The sequence below is a fragment of the Medicago sativa genome, chromosome 8, assembly GCF_051527215.1.
Source record: "Medicago sativa cultivar Bolivia chromosome 8, Bolivia_mono, whole genome shotgun sequence".
Classification (NCBI taxonomy): domain Eukaryota; kingdom Viridiplantae; phylum Streptophyta; class Magnoliopsida; order Fabales; family Fabaceae; genus Medicago; species Medicago sativa.
The window spans coordinates 75,781,726-75,804,286 of record NC_140756.1 but is presented as its reverse complement, the minus strand read 5'-3'; the positions used below and the strand labels follow the sequence as shown (position 1 = coordinate 75,804,286).

Sequence of the window (22,561 nt, the reverse complement as noted above, 5' to 3'; positions counted from 1 at the left end):
AGACTCCTTCACGAAACCACCACTGTAAAAACGATATCCAACCATCCATCGTCACTACTCACCCCCAAAGAAAATCACCCCTAAAAAATAAACCCCCCATTCTGTACACCAAAGCTGAGCCACAATCGAAAAGCTCCTAACCGAAAGATCATTTAGCTTCCACCACGCGGTGGTGCAAACAACTAACAGATCAAAAGGAAAAGGCGCAGCTCAACGGGACCCGCTTCCTCCAAACACCCTAAAAAACGCGAACAAGAGCTAGTGACGACGAACAAGGACACGAGCAACAGAGGCAGCCTCCCAAAAGAATCACCACCCACAAAACACCCGCCTCCTCACCTAAACAAAACCAACCACCCCTTTGTATAGCTCCCGTCCACAAACAAGCAGCCGCCAAACAAGCAAAATCCGAAGCACCACGGCCACCGGCACGAACAACCACAACCACAACCACCACGATCTTTACGACGACAAAACGATCCGGGAGTTCGTTGAAGGAGGATTAATCGTGAATGGAAGAGATACCGCCACACTTGCAGCCGTCGAAACCGGATCACACATATCGGCACCACACAAACACCCCCCCACACCACCCACCACCACCACCACCACATATCACGACCATCACGTCACCACCTTACAAACATAACAGCAGCGAACCACTACTGCCTGACCACCACACACCACCACCAAGCCTCCACGGACCACTACTGCCTCTCCACCACCACATATCACCACCATCACGACACCACCACACAAAAGATGTTTACTTTTAGCAAGCTGCCTGAATTTGGTTGTGTGAGTTTCGCCTTTAGCAAGCTGCTCCACTCAAGACGAACATCATGGGCACAAGAGACGATGGCAGCAGAGCAGGGGGAGGATCAATGAACTTACACTATTGAATATTTGAAAATATAATAACTTCTCTTAAAAAAAATAAATATATTAACTTTTCCATATTTTTTTGGTATAAGCTTTTCTATTTTTATACTTAAAGTATAATGAAACTTTTCTCGCATAAAATTTACACATGCATCATACAGTTTTTTTTTCTTTCACTAGTAGCTATTCTTGACTAGACTTTCTTTCGATTCTAGATATGATTAATTTTTTTTTATTTTTTTTAAGAAAGATATGATTTAAACTTAAAACTTGAATTTAGAAATTTTAAATTTAACGTTCAATTAATCTTTAAGAAATACATACATATATAAGTTATTTTACACTCAATATGAATTCATATTTAACCATCGTCAATTTCACAAAATCGATTCATTTAAAATAAATTTTACGGCTACAAAACCATATGATATTAATTTGGATACACCTATAAAACTTTTTACACTATTACTCAAACTGTGATGCACAAGAAGATACCACCTTACACTAGAACTAGAACAATAACTTTTTTTCTTCTCTCATATATATTGAAGTTATGAACTGGTCACTAAAGTGGACTACTCTGTTTGGATAAATGGGCTAGTGAAATGCATGAAATTCAGAAGCCTGCTCTTTTGACCCCCCAATTGCTCATAATTTCTGCAAAATAACCATCGGGTGTTATTTCCCAGTGAACTTTTTAACCACAAAAGTTGCCCGGCAGAGTGACGACCGGGTAGGTCGAGCAATTGCGGGGCCAAAAGAGCAAATTTATGAAATTAAGCAAAGTTTTCAACATGAAAGTTTTATGTTATGTATTATTGCTTTAGAACACGTTTCTATTTTCAATGGGACAACTTGATCCATAGACCATAGTAGCGTACAAAATACTAAGATGCTCTTACAAATTGGTTTCAGCATTTTATTGATAAATCATTTGTGTTCAAGTAACGTGTGGGAACTTAATTGTAATTTTTGCGAAAGCAACAAATGAGTGACAAGTTAACTGATCAGTAACTAAGGATGGAGTGATTAAAACGGATTCACTGCGGTTTCAAATCCTTAATTTGTATTCACTTAGGGTATGTTTTCCTTCTTTTTTTGTCCTTTCCTCCTCTCTTTTTCAAAGTCCTCCATTCCTAAACTCTCAAACATAACCTTAGTAAGCAACTAGAACTACTCAGATTTCAAGTGAACTTTTTAAATGTTTATATATACCAATTTGTCGAGCTCGAAATCAAACTCTCTGATTTGTTGACCGCTTGAATGCAGAGAATTCCTCACTAAGTATTTGTTTAAGATGTTAGATTAACTAATTATGATCGATTACTATTAAAAACTAATCTATGATTAATTGATGAATATGTATTGGATTTTTGTTATAAATAGAACCTACTGAGTTGACTCATTCTTTTATGCCAATAGGAGGTTCTTGGCTGTTTGGTTATTTAATCGTTGCTCGATTAGACTGTTACCTAAGACTAAAAACCTAAACCATTAGAAAGATAGTTTGCTCTCACATTCGAGAAATACTTGTTTGATCACAAGACCAAATATATAGTGCTTAAACATTTATGATCCCTAAAATGTTAAATCAATTTTATTGTTTATTATAAAAAAAAAAAAAATGTATATTTCTATGTGTGCTTACACAGTACATTTGTCTTGTGACCAAACAAAACTAGCTGCTCACACTCTACTTTCATCGGTCATTTAAAGTTCCAAGGTTTATAATTTTTGATTCATCTACAAATATTATACATCATTAACATGTTACAATTTGTACCTATGATTATAATTCTTGATTCATCAACAATACGTGATTAATTAGTACTATTTGCAACAAAGTTAGATCATGTAAGCCACTTAATTGTATTACGCTTGTTTGTACGAAATTGTCATTGAAATTGAACTATACTTACATAGTGGCACCACCTTCAAAATGGAAATTTCTAAATTAATAAATACTTTAATACTATACTCTTATATGTACTTACACAGGGCAGAAGGTAGTGGAATTTAAATGACCTCTAATTCTAAAATGCCATAACTTCTCTTTAGAATACAACAAATTCTCATCACAAAGAAACTCCCAAGAAAACCATTTCTCTACCATTCGATCTACATCATGTACAAGTACATCTGAACCATTCCCACCTCTAGCTAGAACACTAGCAGTGTAAATGGATGCCATTCTACCCGGTGACTCGGTCGAATCGCCAGTCGGTCCATCAACCACTATGACATCCCAATTCTTCTCATATACTATTGCAGGCAAATTTTTCAATGCAAGTTTACATTTTGATGTTTGAAGGTGTCTTGAATCTGGTTCTGGTGCACATGCTGGATTGTTTCTTGCATGTTTGAGTAGTTTATAAGCTTCTTTTGTTGGTACATTATAGTTGAAATTGTATATTTGAGTGTTGTTGAAGTTTGTTGTTACCTTTCTTGTTGTTGGTCTGTCGTGGTTATCGTCGAGAAAGATGGTGTGGCCTGCTTCATTCATTGATGAGATGATAATGAATTGTGGTTGAAAACCAAATATAAGAAGGTTGCATGGTGATTTAAGAGCAATTAAATTTGATAAAACTTTGAATTCTTTCTCTTTGAAGGTGGTGGTGATGTTGGAGGATTCATGTGTATGTGATGCAATAATTTTGTTGTTTGTGGAAAATGGTGTAGAAGTAGTTTTGATAGTGAGACTAAGAATTCTAAAGATTGATATGGTTGAGAGGAACAAAACAAGGAGAGGGATGAGTTTCTTTTTTGTGAGATTCATCCCTCTTGTTACTTTTTGATATTTGTGAAATATAGAAGGTTGATTTTCTTTTACTTGAGTTGTGTGTGGAGGTGAAAATTGAACAAGAGGACGAATATGAAGTATATCAGGGGGCATCTTGGATTTTTTCTCTCTTTCCACCAATGTTGTTACATTATGTCTTTCTTATGGTGTTGTGTGCTTTTGATGATGATAATAGCTATTCTTATGTGAACCTTGTTGAGTAGGGAGGAAGGGATGTTTTTGCTTTTGTTACAAGTTTCACTTTGTTGTTACCTAATTTTTTTATATTGCTGGTTGAGCTTGGAAAATTAATATACATCAATATGTGTCTTTCTTGTATATAAAGATATGTTCATATGAATCTTTTCTTTTAGTGCTGACATGCGTCCTTAAGTTTGGTTTATTGTCAAAATTTATCTTTTGGTTGTTTGGTGATGATGAGCAAGTTGGTAGATGCATAGCTGGTTGTTATTGAATCTCTTTCAAATTTAAGTACCATAAAATATGATGACTCAATAATTTTTTGTCGTGTAATGAATTAGGCTATGATAAGCAATGATTGATCATTGGTTTATATCTAGAATTTCTCTAGAATTTCTCTTGTATATATTGCAAATTGAATGCAATAAATGTAACATATAGTTAACACGACCACCTAATGTCACAAATAAATAAAGTCTGTGTGGCATGATGTGAGAAATTGTACCATCATTATTATTATTGTTATCTAATAGAAGACGGAGAAATACTCACTTTAGACAACCTCAAATTAAAAGTATTTGGGACACACATAAATGAAAAAATTAAAAGAGAAATATTTAGTCATATCACTTAATATTATATTTAAAAAAAAATTATCATTTGTGTGCGCCCAAATAAATTTTATTTGAGGTTGTATCCACACAAGAGTTGCTCGAAAAAGATGTTACTTGTGGAGTAAAAAAAAAGCGTTAAGAGAACTAATCAAGTTTAATTTGAAATTTCTATTAAAAACTCTATTCAGTCCTTTTCAGTTTTCAAGGGAGAGCATTGTGGAAAATTTCTAAACCAAAAGTTATATTTAAACTAAAAATATATTTGTTGTTTTGAGATCCTTGTCGCTATCTAATTTTTTAAACCATATATTTCTAAACGGCCTAATCACCTCATTAGTCCTCATAATTAACAAAGATATATTAGTGTGGAAAATAAGTTTCAGAATTAATATAGAAAGATTGTTATTATTGGTGTAGTGAGAAACACAACTAAGGAAGGGCATATCTAATTATCTATTCAATAGTATACATTACTTCATTGGAAATAATATAGAGCTCTTTTTGGATTTTGTGCTCAACATGTAGCGTGAGAGACGGAGAATATTCTCACAAATCTCCCTTCAAATTTTCAATTAAATATTATACAACTCAATTATAGTAGCACTGGTTTTTCATACCAGAAAATAAGAGTAGAATTGGTTTTCCTTTGCTATAAGATTATAAAGTTATTTACGGATCCTATGTTCATCCGAGTGGAATTGAACTCAGATTTTTTAGATAAAATCTCATGTTTAAGTATTGTAGATTGAGACCTTATTAAAAATGGTTAGTCAGATCCTCGATGGATATTAGTCATCAACAAAGTTGATCGATACTTCGCATCCATAACATAGTTACACAAAAAATTGTATAAATATTTTGCTAAATATTCTCACTTAATTTCGAGGTGAACTCTCAATGAAAACACCAATTTTACAAACAAAGAACCATAGGATATAAGTCTCATTAGGATAGTGTGTAATGTGGAACTTATTGAAGTTGTATCGGAGTCTCGCATTGTCATTGAATGTATATATGTGATTGAACAGTCTCATTTTGAGAGTGTAATCCAACCTAATTTAATAGACTAATAACAGTTGTACATGCTGAATGTGATCTCTGGAATCTGAATTTGTTTTCTGTCAAATTTAATTTCATTGTGCATGCAGTTTTTACCAAACAAATTATTTTCACATCCAAATTCTGTTCAGGTTTTTTTCAATGTCTAGCAAACAAAAGTGCAACAAAGTCTTTTTCAAACAATTAACTAATTAACCAGCTTTTCCAGCGATTAAGAAAAATTGAAATAATTAACTCTAATCTAATCCTAAGCAAAAAGATTCAGTCACACAGTTACCTTGAAACAAGACATGTAGCTATGTACGTGTTGTGTTGACTTTCCACTAATACTAAACTATGAAATGGTCATTTTCCATCTAAAATATAAAAAATATGGTGATGCCGTTGGCAATGGAAATTGTTGTAGAAATTAGGAATAAATTATTTCTACAAATAATAATCTATCATATAAATAAAAGCATCAATTAAATATTAAAGAGAATAAACAAGAGGGATAACAAGTAAACTTATCTTTCTTGAAATTGCGGTGATTGCGGTGACTTGATGTCGGTAACGGTGAAGTGAACAAACACGAAACCATGAAAGTGATAATCTGCCAAACACTAAACTGTTATATAACATGAGGCGTGACAAAGTCACTGTCCTTAAGGATTTATCCGCCTCATAAGCGCATATCCTCCCAGGATACAACATGTTCTTCCTTGATGTGAATCACATCAAAGGCGACAGAACAGCTTGAATTTGATAATCACAAGAATGATGAAACCCAGGAACTCGATAGTGGAGGAGAGAAAATGATTTTTAAGAGAGATGAAACTATTCTTTCTTTTTCTTTTGTACGTGAATTTTCCAGTCAAAAAACCAGGATTAAAGAAAATGGTATATTATATTTGTGAAAGGATAGGTGTGATTAAATCATCGTAATAGCATGGCCACTAATTCCATATAAATAGGAGCAAGCTAGTTAAGTGACCGTTATTTTAGAGAAAGCTATATTATTGCCACATTCAAGAGGTATAAAGGAAAAAGGTTACAAAAACTTGGAATTAAAACATGGGTACAAGACCAAGTCAAACATTATAATTAATAATATGAAAATAATTTTCTATTAAAATAATTTTCTATATTTCTCAATTAAAAATATGGAACACAAAATATTTGAAACTTTTGAAATATAATCAAAATTTACAACAATCCCCCACATATTTCAAAAGTTAAACTAAAAAGGTTAAAAGAGTTTTCCTGGGTAAACATCGTAGATATAATGCATCGGAACGGTGTAGCAAGCTATGGAACCCGTCCTAGACTAATGAGACTTAACACACAGTGAATTGGTTTAGCAAGCTATGGAACCCAAGACACTTGTTGTATGCAAGAGGTCTCACAATCACATTACACCCCCACAATTCTTACTGTTACGCGGTTGTGCGCGAATAGGCCGTGCGCGTGCCTGGTATTCATGAGTGCTCTAGAGACCCGCCACGGTCTCATGCAAGCGGCCCCACTTGACACTCATATAGGTGATTCCATCTAGTGTATGCTACAGTCAAACACCACCCATAAGGGCTTATGGTAATCATTAAAAGCTTTTAAAGCTTATCCATCAATTTTATATTATTTAGCACATCTCATCCATTATCATACACTATAGGAAAGAGACAACGTTATTTTAGTGCTAACAGAACTAACAAGTAACTTGTTTTTACCCATTGAACCTTCTTCATGGGATCTCCAATCACAAAGGTTGGGTTCCCATTACTTGTCGTTTTCGAGTGGCAAAGTCTCATTTCCCTAAATTTCTTCCCAAGGGGTTTTATATACGGATCCGTTAAATTCACAAATATTGACTAAGACGTCTCTAAGTCAATTAACCTCATATTTCATCAAGTTTATAAAAATAAACTTGGATTACATAATAAATTAATACAAGTCGTTTTCTATTAAGCGACAACATGTTCATCAATAAGATAAATCTACTTATAGATTTATTCTCATTGGATTCATATCTATTTGACATCTTTGTATTATTTAAATACAAAGGTTTATCCAATCTATAAACAATATCTCATATATTATCAAACTAATTTCCATAATATATTTCATCTGGTCTACTTAGATAAATACTAAGCGACAACATCTTCACAAATGAGGAAAATATATTTATGATTAATAATTTTATTATATATGTCTACATGAAAAACTTTCAGGCGACAATACCCCCACATTACGTAAAATAGGTAGATTTCTATTCAAGTCTACTTGAAAGATTTTCAAGTGACAACATTCTCACAATGGAGAAAATAAATCCTAATAAATATATTTTCACATAAACAAATTTAATTAAACATCATTGTATTATTTTAATACAATGGATAATCCATAAAATATTTTTCAAAATTGTCTCAATACAATATCATGTCAATTCACTTGTATAAGGTAAAATTTTCGAAACACTAAACTCATACATACACATGTCAAGGAGTGCTTATAATATAAACATATATGACATATACCCAATCAAAGTCAATTTTATAGAGAATTAACAAGTATCGTATTATATTAAAATAGAGCTTTATAAACACTTTGGCCACAAAGCATAGACAATAGCAGTTTTAGAAATTATGAATCTTAAATCGCAGAACTTTCTAAAGTGTTCAATTACATAACCAATTTTATTTACTGCCCAAAAATACAAGTTTGATATGATCTTGTTATCATATATATATATATATATATATATATATATATATATATGCAGTTGATTGATGTAAATTACTTAAACTCAAAAATATAACAATGCACACATACAACTAATTAGAATTGAGTTTTACATCTCCTCCATAAGGAAGGGACAAATCAACTTAATTTGGTTCTAAAATTCGCAATAAAAATTTACATCTTTGACCCAATCACAAAAAATCACATTCACAATTATCACAAAGTAAGTACATTTAAAGGAATACATACTTGCAGCTTCCCACTATTCAAATTTACATACATAATATAAACATTTCAATGACTATATTCACAGCCGATTTACACATATAGTAAGCACAAACAACAATGATCAATTAGTCCACGATGTGAGAATAAATACTACAATATTTCTTTCAAATAATAATAATCCACAAAGATGAATTAATCTACCATTTTAAAGTTCTTTAAGATGCTACTAATTTCTCAAATTCCCTTATATTCGTCTAGCTCAATTCAAATAAGCCAATATCACAAGAATCATGTAATTAATATTCTATATTTGATGACTCCAACCAGCATGTGAAGATAAACAACAACCAAAAGTAATTGTATGATAATATGATATAAATCGGAGCTTAAATGATGAAAATAGTAACCTGGACTTTTCCTTGGCTATAAATAGCTACTGGTTGTGTTCCTGCATTTCCTTTGACATAGTAATTGGTACTCTAAAGCCATCTAATTTAGTTTGTGTACTTTGATCAAAAACAACCGCGGAGTTGTATCTGAGAATTAGGGCACAATCATTAGAAAGTAAATCCTTAAGATTGTTGTAGAAATTAGGAATAAATTATTTCTACAAATAATAATCTATCATATAAATAAAAGCATCAATTAAATATTAAAGAGAATAAACAAGAGGGATAACAAGTAAACTTATCTTTCTTGAAATTGCGGTGATTGCGGTGACTTGATGTCGGTAACGGTGAAGTGAACAAACACGAAACCATGAAAGTGATAATCTGCCAAACACTAAACTGTTATATAACATGAGGCGTGACAAAGTCACTGTCCTTAAGGATTTATCCGCCTCATAAGCGCATATCCTCCCAGGATACAACATGTTCTTCCTTGATGTGAATCACATCAAAGGCGACAGAACAGCTTGAATTTGATAATCACAAGAATGATGAAACCCAGGAACTCGATAGTGGAGGAGAGAAAATGATTTTTAAGAGAGATGAAACTATTCTTTCTTTTTCTTTTGTACGTGAATTTTCCAGTCAAAAAACCAGGATTAAAGAAAATGGTATATTATATTTGTGAAAGGATAGGTGTGATTAAATCATCGTAATAGCATGGCCACTAATTCCATATAAATAGGAGCAAGCTAGTTAAGTGACCGTTATTTTAGAGAAAGCTATATTATTGCCACATTCAAGAGGTATAAAGGAAAAAGGTTACAAAAACTTGGAATTAAAACATGGGTACAAGACCAAGTCAAACATTATAATTAATAATATGAAAATAATTTTCTATTAAAATAATTTTCTATATTTCTCAATTAAAAATATGGAACACAAAATATTTGAAACTTTTGAAATATAATCAAAATTTACAACAAGTTTCACCTCAAAACTCTTCTTCTAACGTGTTCTTTAATCTTATCTATACATAAATAAATTGAAAGAGTTAGAAATGGAAACAAGTTTATATATTCTATTTTTTTAGTCTGAAAACCAATAATAGATACAAAGCTTTAACTCTAGATAATAATGTGTAAACCATGGTTAAGTCCATAGGATCTTTATCTATCACTTAATCTATGGTTAAGGCATAAAAGACCTGTGATTTTCTTTGGCATTTTTCTGCTTGAGATTTTCCCAAGTGTTAAACACTAAAAAACCAATATCTTTAATTTCTTTAAGTGGTGACGATTGAAGAAAAATATTACCATGGGAACAAACAGAGAGGGTCTTGGAGGATCTGAGGTAAGGAAATCATAATTCAAAGCAATATTAGCCTATTCAATTCATGTTTGTTTCTACTTGCAAGTTCTATTTGAATTTTCATCTGCTAATTCTTGAATCATGGTAAACTATATGTTAGGCAATATATCATGAAATGGTAGAAGATGAAGTTAAGGCCACTAAGAAAGTTCCTGTTGGACCTATACACAAATTAATAGCAGAGAATACCAAGTCAAACAGTTTGGTTATGAAGGTAATTTCTAAACTCTTAGTTTTCCTGAAAGTGGTATAGAGTTTGGCAAAATCATAGCGGCACTGTTATTTTCGTAGCGTTTATCAAAATCGTTGTAGTCCACTTATCTGTCGATCCAAACATGCACGTAATATTACACGTTCAGTTTTGAAACTAACAATAAACTTATAATTGGTACTTAAACAGAAACCAAATGTGGTGATTCCTGCTCATATCATAGCTGAAGCAATATCAACTATCCGAGACATTGACCTAAGATGGTCAGGTCCAATCACACAGAAAGAAATGGAATATGTAGAAGAATATGTCCTAGCAAAGTATCCAGAATATGCAAATCTAATTGAAGGAGATGGAAGTGGAATAGACATGTCAAGTTTCATTATCAATGAGGAGCCTTCGGAATTACCAATGTCAGATGATAGAAGAAAGTCGCCAAGATCGCCTTCTTTTGGAAGCAACCTTCCTGAAATGGATAGGACACAGTTAGAGCCATCAAGACTACTTGATATTCTCAACAAAAAATCATCCTTTCCGGGAAGTTTCATCTCGATACCAGAAATTCAAGCTCAAAATAAAGTTTTGAAGCATTGTGGTTTGCCCGATGATGAGTATTTGGTTCTTTTCACTCCAAGTTACAAGGATGCTATGATGTTGGTGGGAGAAAGTTATCCTTTTGTTAAGGGAAACTACTACATGACTATTCTTGGTGAACAACAAGAGGACTATATCAAAGAATTTGCTTCTTTTAAGGAATCAAAGGTTCTCATAGCACCTAAGACATGGCTTGATTTGAGGATTAGAGGGTCTCAGTTAAGTCAAAATTTTAGGAGGAAATGTAAGATTAGTCCAAAAGGGCTATTTGCTTATGTAGCAGATGTGAATGGGACAATGCATTGGGTTTCTGAGGCTCATAGGAACTATTGGCATGTTTTGCTTGATGCATCTGCAATGGTTGTGGGAAAGGATAGGCTACATGTTGGACTTCATAGGCCTGATTTCTTAGTTTGTTGTCTTGATAACACAAATTCCAACCCTTCAAAAATCACTTGTCTCTTGGTTAGAAAGAAAAGTTTTGACACCTCAAACGGTTCCTCTTAGGTTAATGGATGAATGAGAATAGTACTTGTTTCACATTGTTGGACAATATTTGAACTACATAGTAATTGGTATCATGAACTCTCCAAAAAATAAATAACAGTGAATTTTCAATGTGTATTTTGTTGTAGATTGAATAAATGCTTTAACATATATATGTAGAGAAAAACCACCGATTATTGGCTTAAATGCATTTGTGCTCTTGATCATTTGGTTGGTTCATATTGTAAGCTATTCATGTTACGATTTTGGGATGGTTTTATGGCCAAACCAATTTTCCATAACAATTTGTATTGAAGTTCTACATTGATATGATCTCTATTAAGAAAGTATTCGCTCCATAGGATTAGTAGCTCCTTGATTAAAACCTGATTTAACTATAAGAATATTTATTATCTTTTCGAAATATATTAATCTTAACCATCCGGTCTTGTGGATGTGTTGATGCGCAATGTGTGTTATAAATCCCAATATACCGAATTCGATTCCTACTCATTAAAAGAATATTAATTTTGGAGATGTCATCAAAGACGCAGTCTAGAGAAGATAGTATGATGCCAAAGAAGTATCATATGGGAGTTCTAGGGTTTGATGTTTGTTGTTAACAAATTATTCCTCCCCCTAACAAATTAACAACATTTGCATATAAAAAAAATGTTAAACTTAAAGATGCAAAGACCTGGTAGGGGAAGGAGATAGGTGACTTGATGGAGGATCAAACTTCAGCAAAATTATTATAACCATGTTTTAGGATCTTGAAATAGTGCCAATTGAGAGAGCAACGAACACCTTGACTTCAATTAATCTTTTTTTATGCTCTATTATGCTAGGCCATCCCAAATCCTTAGATTCCAAGAACTTGAAGTTTGTCTTATAGTCTCTTACCTACCAAGCAACAAAATCCAAGTGGTTGTGTGCGTCCAAATCTTTTGCTGAGGAGTGTTGTCACATTTATCTTTATTAGAATTCTAATTAAAATAGTGGATGAATATTAAATAGCAAATCACTATTCCTAATCAGTTTGTTTTTGCTGTCATATTCATTTTTTAAATTGAAGAGACAAAAAAAAAATATCATTTGACTACTCGAATTGTATCGCCTTAATCAACAAAACAATATGATAAAATAAAATAAAATATGAAACAAGAATGCTATTAGAGGTATGGTTTGCATAATCTGAATTTAATTTTAACAAGGATATATCTATTTTAACAACATGAACCGTAACAAAAGTGGTTGAAAGAGTATAAACCCTTTGAGATAACTGATAAGTGATGCATCCATTTATTTCTGATTATCATTTTCTCGATTTTGAGTCATTTATTGTTTTAACACATTAAAAAATGCAATAAAATTGTAAAAAGACATCACATTTTTACTATACTAACCTTATTATTTGGACCACAAAATCAGTTGATATGAATAAATGTCCTACCTTGATCGGAACATCCTCTAAAATTCATGCAAGATACTTGAAAGATCAGTCACCAATTGCAAGGTACTGTTCGTGGGTTTCAACTCACCTACCTCAAGATGGCACAAAGCATTTTCAAAACTCATTTCACCCATCACACATGGAATAGAAAACTTCCATGATCTTTGAGTTTGGGAGGAATAAAAAATACCACAATTTAAAAAGTCGATGTGATGGATCTAAACTAAGTTTGCATTTGTCGATTCAATAAAATAAAAAATAAAAACTGCAAGATACAATTCTTAAGCCATGAAATAGATAGAGGAGTGAAATTTAAAAGAATAAATAAGAACTAAACTTCAGTGAGAGCTATTTTTAGACAACTGAGAAATTCAACGGCTTGGCGCACAATCACTTATTGGTGTCCCATGTAACATCCAAAATATTTTTAGAATATGAAAGCATAAACCTTTGGATCTTGCCCAAAATCTACATACATGAGACATTGAAACCTTAATAGGATTACGTTTGGACCATGCAGAACTCCAGTCATGTGCAACATCTGACATAAGCAAAATCAAAATTTGAAATTCTGAACTGTCATGTGATTAAGCAAAACCTTAGCTGTTATTTGTCAACTTTCAAGCCCACAAATATCCAGTTCTTCCATCGATTCAGCTTGTAACACTGATTATTTTGATTTTAATGGCGACCTTAAAAAACTAGTAGCCAAACCAGTAACAAAGATATCCTTGATTTTAATACGAGGCTACAATAAGAAACGAAGCAGGTTGGATTGACCATGCTTGAGCCTTATACTGAGAGACAATACAAAGTATACCTCTCAAGAACAATAATGGTGAAGGCGATAAAAATATTAACTGCCCCCGGAAAACTATTGCCGGTGTACAATGATCAGATATACACAACCACTTAAAAGCCACCATAACAAAGAATTATATAACTATCACTATGAGATAAACACACAGCTGCAGCAACAACAACCAAGAGACCTGTACTGAAGTATATATTAACACGCTGGGCCTATTATACTGTCAACCAAAAGCATGCAAATTCCCCAACAAGGCTGCTAGAAACTTCTCTGGCATTTTCTACACTTCCTCTTGACCATGGCTGCTACTTTTCAAGATGTTATACTTGCAGAGGGGGCAAGTAGCATTGATGTGCAGCCATTTGTCCACACAGGTACAGTGAAAATGGTGACCACAAGGAAGTTGTCTTAGTTCAACCCCGTCATCATAGGCAGAAAGGCAGATGCAACACTCCTACAGTTTACCACACACAAATAAATTAAATATAAAACCAGATTAATTTTTTCAAATGATTATCATATAACTATTATTCTCGTGTACATGAACCATTATGTAAAATTCCTCCCAATGTGAAGTGCAATAGCTGACAGTGAACAAAGACTCAAAGAAAAAAGGATGGAAGTAAAATAAAACCAAAATATATACATAATTCTCCAGATGAATAACATGCTCAAAACATGACTCTATGTTATTATAGGTTAAAATGAAGCCAGTTTTTGAAGCATCAAGTGGATTTCCCTTCACAGTGAAATAATATTTAGTGCTGGAGAACAGAAGGACCACTGTCCACTGAAACAAGAGAAAATGTTTTAAATGCACATAATAAAAATCTACAACATACCGCATCCTCATCGGCAAGCACGTGTTCAATTGGGGAATCAGCTTGACATTCAATCATTATTCCTCCAACAGGTCCTTGTGTATTATCAGCAAGCTTCTCATTACTTTTTCTTTGGAATTTGAATTTTGACAACTGCTCAATATCTTCTTTTGTTGCTCCTTCCTGCTTTTCGTCAACCACCATAAAAGGAGAGACATTAAGCCAAGGAACGATACAGATAATATATTACAACAAACATCTCACAATTAAATACTCTTTAAGTTATAAGGCATTGTGAGCATGTCCACTCATAATTAGAATTTAGAAATACATTCACAATCTACCAAGTTGTGGGATAGCAAATCATATCAAGGTTTGTTCTTTCTAGAAGATCCTAGAAGTTAACAATGTTGACCTGAATGAGGCATACAAATATCAGAAAAATTAACTTTTTCTCATACCACAACAACTATAGGATAGCTCATAGTCATAACCTTAACCTACCTTCAACCCTGAAAACTCTAATGTACAAGCTCATAAATAGTCTTTGTCTCCAAGGTATTCCCAATAAATCAACCTTAAGGCTTTGTTTGGGAGTTTGGAGGGGAAGGAATGGCTTTGGGGGTGAGAAATTTAAGGGAAAATTTGATAAATCTTTCACATTTTTTGAAAGAGTGTCTATTTACTTTAGAGAGTGATAAATTAATGCTTATAATTAATATATTTTTAATTTTAAGAATATTATAACAACATAAATTAAATTTGAAGAATTCATGTAAACCCACCCAAACCTCCCAAAACCCTCCTCCAATACAATTTTTTAGCTACCCCAAATGAGGAGGATTTTATATTTTGAAGAAAAATAAACCCCCCAAAACCCCTCCTCTCAATGTCCTCTATTTCTTCCACTTACTCCTCCATTTTTTTTCCAAACCCTCCCCTACCTTCCCCTCCAAAATCGCAAACAAAGCCTAAGAAGTTATCTTTTAATCGCACAGCTGTGCATTCCGCCTTCCATTTCATATCATCCATGTAAACGTTTCAAAATTTGTTACACCTTATAAGGAAGTCATTTTTGCATTACAGGTTTAACAGGTTAGCTCATAATCCATCCCAAACTTTACGTATTAAACATTAATTCACACCCAAAAAACTGCCATTCAAAAACCACACATGGCTGTAGCTGTTGTTATTCACTCAATATTTAATTTGTTTATTTCATGGTAGCAAAACACTGCCTCTTAATGTCACTAACATATACGACACAATAGTTCAATCTTGGACCTTCCCAATCATTTGATTCAGAAGTTGTACTGTCGGCATTTTATATTCTAAGGCTTTGTTTGCGAGTTTGGAGGGAAAGGGAGGGGAAGGCTTGGGAAAAAGGAATGAGCAAGTGGAACAAATAGAGGAAAATGGAAGGGGAGGGCTTTGGGGGGTTAACTTTTCTTCATAATACAAAACCCTCCTCATTTGGAGGAACTAAAAAATTGTATTGGAGGAGGGGGATTTTGGAGGGTTAATATGAATTTTTCAAATTTAATCTATGTTGTTATAATATTTTTAAAATTAAAAATATTAATTTATCATTCTCTAAAAAATTACTCTTTTAAAAAATTTGAAAGATTTCTCCATTTTTCCTCATATTTTGCACCCCTCAAAGCCGTTCCTTTCCTTACCCTCCAAACTCCCAAACAAAGCCTAAGGGTGTGTTTGGGAGTTTGGAGAGGAGGGGAAGACTTTGGGAGGAGAGGAGAGGGAAAGAGAGAAAAATCTTTCACATTTTTTTAGAGTGTTTCGTAGAGAATGATAAATGAATGCTCATGAGTAACATATTTTGAGAGTATTATAACAACATAGATTGGATTTAAAAAATTTATCTAAACCCTCCTCTAATACAAGTTCCTCCATTTTGGGGGGTGTATTATGAAGAAAAATATACTCCCCAAAGCCCTCTCCTCCCAAAGTCTTCCGTCTCTTCCCTTTCCTCCTTCCTTTGTTCCAAAGCCCTCCCATCTTCTCCTGAACTCCCAAACAGGGTATAAGGCTCCACTTAGGAGTTTGGAAGGGAGGGAATGGCTTTCAGGGAGGGAAAGAAAGAGAAATCTCTCACCTTATTATTTAAGAGTGATTTTGTAGAAAATGATGAGAATACTTATATTTATAATATCTTTAATTTTGAGAGAATTAAACAAGCTAGTTTTAATAAACACCAGCAGCCTCTACAAGCTAACATTAAGTTAGTTTTAATATAATTGAAAGATTAATTTGATGTGTTTAATTACAAATACTTGAGTTATATGATAACAACAACCATGATAAACAATATTAAAGCAAGTTAGAGGGATTTTGTATAATGAAGAAAAATGAACTCTCCGTTCTATTTGTGGGTCTATCATTCCTTGCTTTTTACTTTCCTCCTTCCTTTTTCCAAAGCCCTCCCTTCCTAGACTCCCAAACAGACCCTAAAGGAGCCTAATAAAGTCTCAACACGACAAGCAACAAAAATATAGATTTATTATTTCAAATGTTCAGTTTTGTCAGGCCAAGACAACCCAACTAACTACCAAAAACGGATGCTATTTTTTTTTGGTGGTGGTCGGGATTCGAACCCCGGACCTTGCATATATTATGCATTGTCCATACCAACTAAGCTAGGCTCAACAAAAACGGATGCTATAAATGAATTACAGATCTCTCGAAATTCCAGTAATTCTAGTTTCCTTCTTCCATTTCATTTAGCCTTGATGATTCAAAAACAAATAATACATTGAGCCGTAAGTTCTACCAAATTCATTCAACTTTCGGCAAATGCTGCTGAATAAAATCAAATTGAAAGAAACTAAACAGATTCATCTCTCATGGAAACTCAAACAAGAAGTAATGAATGTGACTTGCCTGGTCTGCAACTGCATACAGAAGCGCAATGATGCATGGAAGGCAACAGCAAACGGCAATACCAATGATGCATGCCAGCGCAATACAGAAAACGACAAAGAAAACATCAAAGCCCAAGAAGACAATACATAACCTGTAAAGAAAGTGTATTTTGTCAACAGTAGTAAACTACTATAAAAGCGGATTTCCCAAAGAGAAAATATATATAGAAAACGTTGCATATGAGAACTCTTATTTATTGTGACAACACTAGAAAACTTTTCATATAAGAACTCTTATTTATTGTGAGAACACTTTCAATAATAACTGCAATTAGATTTAATGATTCAGATAAGTCCCTCAAAACCAAAAGGCACGAGACCTTCTCTTTTCCCCTACAGTCACATCTCAGCCCCATCTCCTTCCAACAGTGGCATTGCAGCCTTCATCCAATGAAAGTTAGCAATGGAAAGTGAAAACATCAAAATCAAAAATACTTTACATATATAACTACCGGTGTTACGGAAAGAAACCCCTTCCAGCCAAATTGAAATATTAATGTGAGCAGGTTCTAACCACATGAAGATTTATTTAGATCAAATTATACAAGCCAAATAAAAGTGTTAAGAGTACTGATTAGGCTTGTAATATTCTACAACTATAGTTTATCTGTTTTAGTATTAGCCTATAAGACAGTGACAGGTGTCACTTATTCATTGCACTTAGTATGTGCCTATAAATACTTGTACTCTCTGTTATTCTGTCATAATGAAAAACTCTACTTTCCCTCTCTCTTTTCCCTCTCTCTCTTTCTCTCTCCTCTAACAGAATTCTGTTTCAACCTTCAACAAAGGTTCATCAATGGTGATATCCATTTCTAACAAAAAGAAACTGAAAATATCTGCAACTGTTTGGTGGTTAACGATTGCATAATTCATCAAATGAAGATGAAGGAGCATCGACATCTGGAAACTTATGACCCAATTTCAATTCACCACGACTGTCGACTGTGACTTCCAAAACCAGTATCTAAAAAATCCCTCAAAATCCTCTTTTTTCCACCACCAGCTTTCCCATCTTCAAGGCCCCCATATCCCTCACAGTTTCCTATGCCACCAAGAGGACTCAAAACCCAACAAGATCGATAACATGACGAGCAGAAGGGGCCAGAGGTAAACAATCGGGGGAAAACAAATAAGAGAAAGGAGTCACGTGTCTTTTAATACTGAAGGTTTTATCTGAATTGTTGAGATCAACCTCGCAACTAATATTGAAAGTTCTTCATTCCCATAATAAATAAGAGTTGTCACTAAATATGTTCCCATATGTGTGTGTGTACGCGCGCGCCTGTGTGTGTGTGTGTGTGTGTGTGTGTGTGTGTGAGAGAGAGAGAGAGAGAGAGAGAGAGAGAGAGAGAGAGCAAACCAGTAGAGGTTAGGAGAATCATGGATCAAATCTTGACCATCAGCTGATACCCAATAGAATCCAATGACCCACCAAATAAAAGAAAACATTGTGTTGGCTGATTCCAAATGCTTTGCCATACTACGAGGAACAAAAGGAGATAAGACAAACATAAAAATTACATAATCTAAAGAAATAATTAGCTATTGTAAACCAATAATTGATTGCACTAATTTCACTATAATATGGAACATATTGTAGTATTGTTTTAACCCTCAGACCACAACTCTGTTCCCACGCAAATTAAGAAATTAAGAAATTATCTCATTAATAAAGGTTAGGAGGTTAATTCATTACAGACAAAATCTATTAAGAAAATGGAATAAGTTATTAATTGTAAATAAATACATTGTTTAATCTTTTCATAAATGAAATCAGGGAAATAAAGCATTTGTCCCATATCATTTAGTTTACAATTTTACATAAAGAAAAACAAGGTTTAAAGCTGTGTACTCGTCCTCTTACCGGTGTTGTCAATTGTCATCCGCAGATAGTAGAAAATAGCGGTTTGTTCAAATTCTGCTACGTAACAGAGCTCTAGTGCCGCTATAACTACTGTTTGACAATATTTTGTCCTAGTACTAAATAGGGTGTTGCATAATGACAACAATTTGTTCAAATTCCACTACACTACAGTGTCGCTATTTAACAACACTGCATCACACTAGTTGTGATTTAAAAATCAAAAGTAGGATAAATCCATAGGTACATAAACTTCCACGGCTACACTGCATTTTGAGAGATCGTATAAAAACAAAGCTCTATTGTGTGATAATTCAGGTAACTATCACATGACAGCCTCCACCATCTATTTTCACAATCAAAGTTACCACATCATATTCATTTTTTTTCTTAAAAACATCATTTTCATACACCCAGTGCACTTTGAGACAGATTTCAGATACGTTCCTATTAGAAATAATCCTGTATGTTTTAAACTGAAATATCCCCTCAGCTACTGAGAAGCTAAAATTTCCATGAAGGTATTTTGAAATCTGGATTAAAGGTTTCCCGGAGTTCTCAATTAGCAATTTAGCATAGCTACTTAAGTAACGGGACTTGAAAACTAGGGTGCATGGACACTCAACAATTTCACATGCCCATATTCACCGAAAGCCAGAGTATAATGAAACATCAATCGCCTCAATATATTTTCATGAAAGCATAATTCTCAGGTGCAAGTTCAACCCCAACCCCGGTTCATGTTAGGATCAACTTATTCTAGTATAGTGTTAGATACTAAAAACACTCGTTGTTCATGAGATGTCAACTGATTTGACCTCGTAAACTCCTATAATAGAGTTCAAATTTTCATATAAACAGTTGTAAAATAATCATTAATATTACGTCTGTGCTTCAGATGCTCACCTTGTAGAACCATCATCACCGTACTGCGCCAAATTCACATACTGTCCAGAACTATCCATTGAATCAAAGCTCAAATCCCCACTACCACCACCTCCAACCACATTACCACCATTGCCATTCACCTCTCCTCGCATCCGCACCCGTCTCCTATACTCAAAACAAACACACACAACATGAAGAACACACTGCAACGCATACCCTAAAATCCACAACCTAAGCGGCGAGCTCGGCGATTCATTCCGACTCAAAATCAACACAGTACCCGCCGCAATAATAAACACGAAATTCCACAGAATATCAAGAATCACCACCGGCTTCGAATACGCCCAATCGCTTTGCCGTTCTTCCAACTGCTCCGCCGCAGTCTCCCTCACCATCATCGACGGTTCACGCATCAGCCTCCGCCCGCTTGCTTGTCGTAGAAACCGCGCCGCTTGCCGGAGACTCGGCGCACGGAGAATTCTCCGTCCGGAGTTGGATTCGTCCGATGAATTTCCGATTAACGGCGTCGGATCCGTCGTCGCCATGTTTGAATTCTTCTCACTGTTTAGAGAGAAAAAAATTAGGTTAAATTGTGATAATTTATTTTTGCTGCGGATTTTGTTTTGTACTATGTGGGATTGAATAGAGAAAAATTGAATTGAAATGGATAGTGTTGTGAAAACTGAAATTATGATTAAGATTATGTTTTTTTTTTTTTTTTGGTTTTGGATTTGGACGTGAGAGACGGTGTCGTTTTACTAGTGTTTTTGGTCACTTGAACGCGCACCGCGTGTTTATTTTTCTCCCGCTTAAACTAAAGAAAGGGTCTAATACGTTGCGCTGTTTTTCTTCCTTTTGTTTTAACTGAACGTGGTGACATTTTTTCATTAAGTTTGGAAGTTTCGAGACATTGAGAGAAGTTCCCTCAAAAAAAAAGACATTGAGAGAAGTCGCTGATGTCGGCTTGTGTATTTAACAGATGTTGTGCAATTTTTATCTGTGAAAAGATCACGTTCTTGCTTGTTGCTCAAGAAAAATAAGTTTAAATTTGTTAAAAAGTCTTCTTAACATGTGTGTTAAAGACCAATGATGGAGTTATAATTTTTAAGGGTCATGTTAACTTGTGGCCTTAGGGCACAAGTTAAGGAGCTTAAAATAGAATAAACAACAAGTTTTATATTGAAAACATAACTTTTGAAACTTTTAAAACATTAAATGCACAATTTTCAAGAAAAAACTTCTATATTTGGTTTATTAACTTATGCCCCAAGGGCACAAGTTAGCATTTCCCAAATTTTAAAAGCAAAGTTAAATATAAAACAAGTATACATAATTTAAAGGCTAAAGTGCAACTTTGGCCCCTTATCTTTTAAAAAGTTGCGATTTTGGTCCCTTAACTTTGAAAACTACAATTTTGGCCCCCTAACTTTGAAAACTGCTGAGAAGGCGACACGTGTCCAAAAAAAGGGGTCATTTTGAAAAGATAAGGGGTCATAATCGCAACATTTTGAAAAGATAAGGAGTCAAAAGACATATTTCCCTTATGTTAGGGGGTTAAAAGAGCATATTTCCCTAAACATGGGGGCCAAAATTGTAGTTTTCAAAGTTAGGGGACCAAAATCGCAACTTTTTGAAAGATAGGGGGCCAAAGTTGCACTTTAGCCTAATTTAAAACTATATTAAGGTTTTTTATAGCATGCCCTTAAAGAATTACATGTAATTTATCAAACAACTAAGGAAAAATAGCCGTATAATGATAATTATAGATATTAAAAAAAGTCAAAATTAGTTTGTGGTATCACTTGGAAATCCTTATTTATTAATTTCATTAGATTTGCAGCAACTTAACCTAATAATTTCTCTCTAAAATGTTGCATTAGGTTAGCAGCAACTTAACCTAACAAATTTCATCTAAAATGCAGCGCACCAATTTAACAAATGCAGCGCACCAATTTAACCTAACAAATTCTCTCTAAAATGCAGCAATCCCTGATATTTCTCCTCACTAATGGGTTTTTCATTCTTATCTTGTTGTGTCATCGTTTGTATATATCTATTGTTTTTGTAGACTTTTTTTTTACAAGTTGTTGTACACTTATTTAATACGTTTACAAACAGAATACCCTAATTTTCATGCAAACTCGGCTACCCTAATTTTTGTAAAAACTAAACCTAGAAAAATCCATCCAAATGATCCACATTAATTGCTAAGTGCTAACCCTAATTATGCACTATTTCCTTCCAACACTTCAA

The 22,561-nt window shown here is 33.9% G+C and overlaps 3 protein-coding genes across 3 annotated transcripts; 1 reads left to right on the top strand and 2 right to left on the bottom strand.

Moving 5' to 3' along the window:
• Positions 1-2,727: 2,727 nt before the first annotated feature.
• Positions 2,728-4,670, bottom strand: LOC146901580 (glucuronoxylan 4-O-methyltransferase-like protein (DUF579)). Its single transcript, XM_085731969.1, has one exon. The coding sequence runs from the start codon at positions 3,773-3,775 to the stop codon at positions 2,873-2,875; it is 903 nt and encodes a 300-aa protein (XP_085588095.1). The 5' UTR covers positions 3,776-4,670; the 3' UTR covers positions 2,728-2,872.
• Positions 4,671-9,861: 5,191 nt separating this feature from the next.
• On the top strand, positions 9,862-11,854 carry LOC146901579 (uncharacterized). Its single transcript, XM_085731968.1, has 3 exons — positions 9,862-10,223; positions 10,342-10,455; positions 10,642-11,854. Exons 1-3 carry the CDS (start codon positions 10,188-10,190, stop codon positions 11,551-11,553), a joined length of 1,062 nt encoding a protein of 353 aa, XP_085588094.1. The 5' UTR covers positions 9,862-10,187; the 3' UTR covers positions 11,554-11,854.
• A 1,783-nt stretch (positions 11,855-13,637) lies between these two features.
• LOC146901578 (E3 ubiquitin-protein ligase At4g11680-like) lies at positions 13,638-20,977 on the bottom strand. The gene is made up of 5 exons (XM_085731967.1): positions 20,327-20,977; positions 18,920-19,039; positions 17,512-17,648; positions 14,639-14,796; positions 13,638-14,250 (listed from the first exon to the last, which is right to left on the bottom strand). The coding sequence occupies exons 1-5, from the start codon at positions 20,851-20,853 to the stop codon at positions 14,077-14,079; spliced, it is 1,116 nt and encodes a 371-aa protein (XP_085588093.1). The 5' UTR covers positions 20,854-20,977; the 3' UTR covers positions 13,638-14,076.
• Between the last annotated feature and the right edge of the window lie 1,584 nt (positions 20,978-22,561).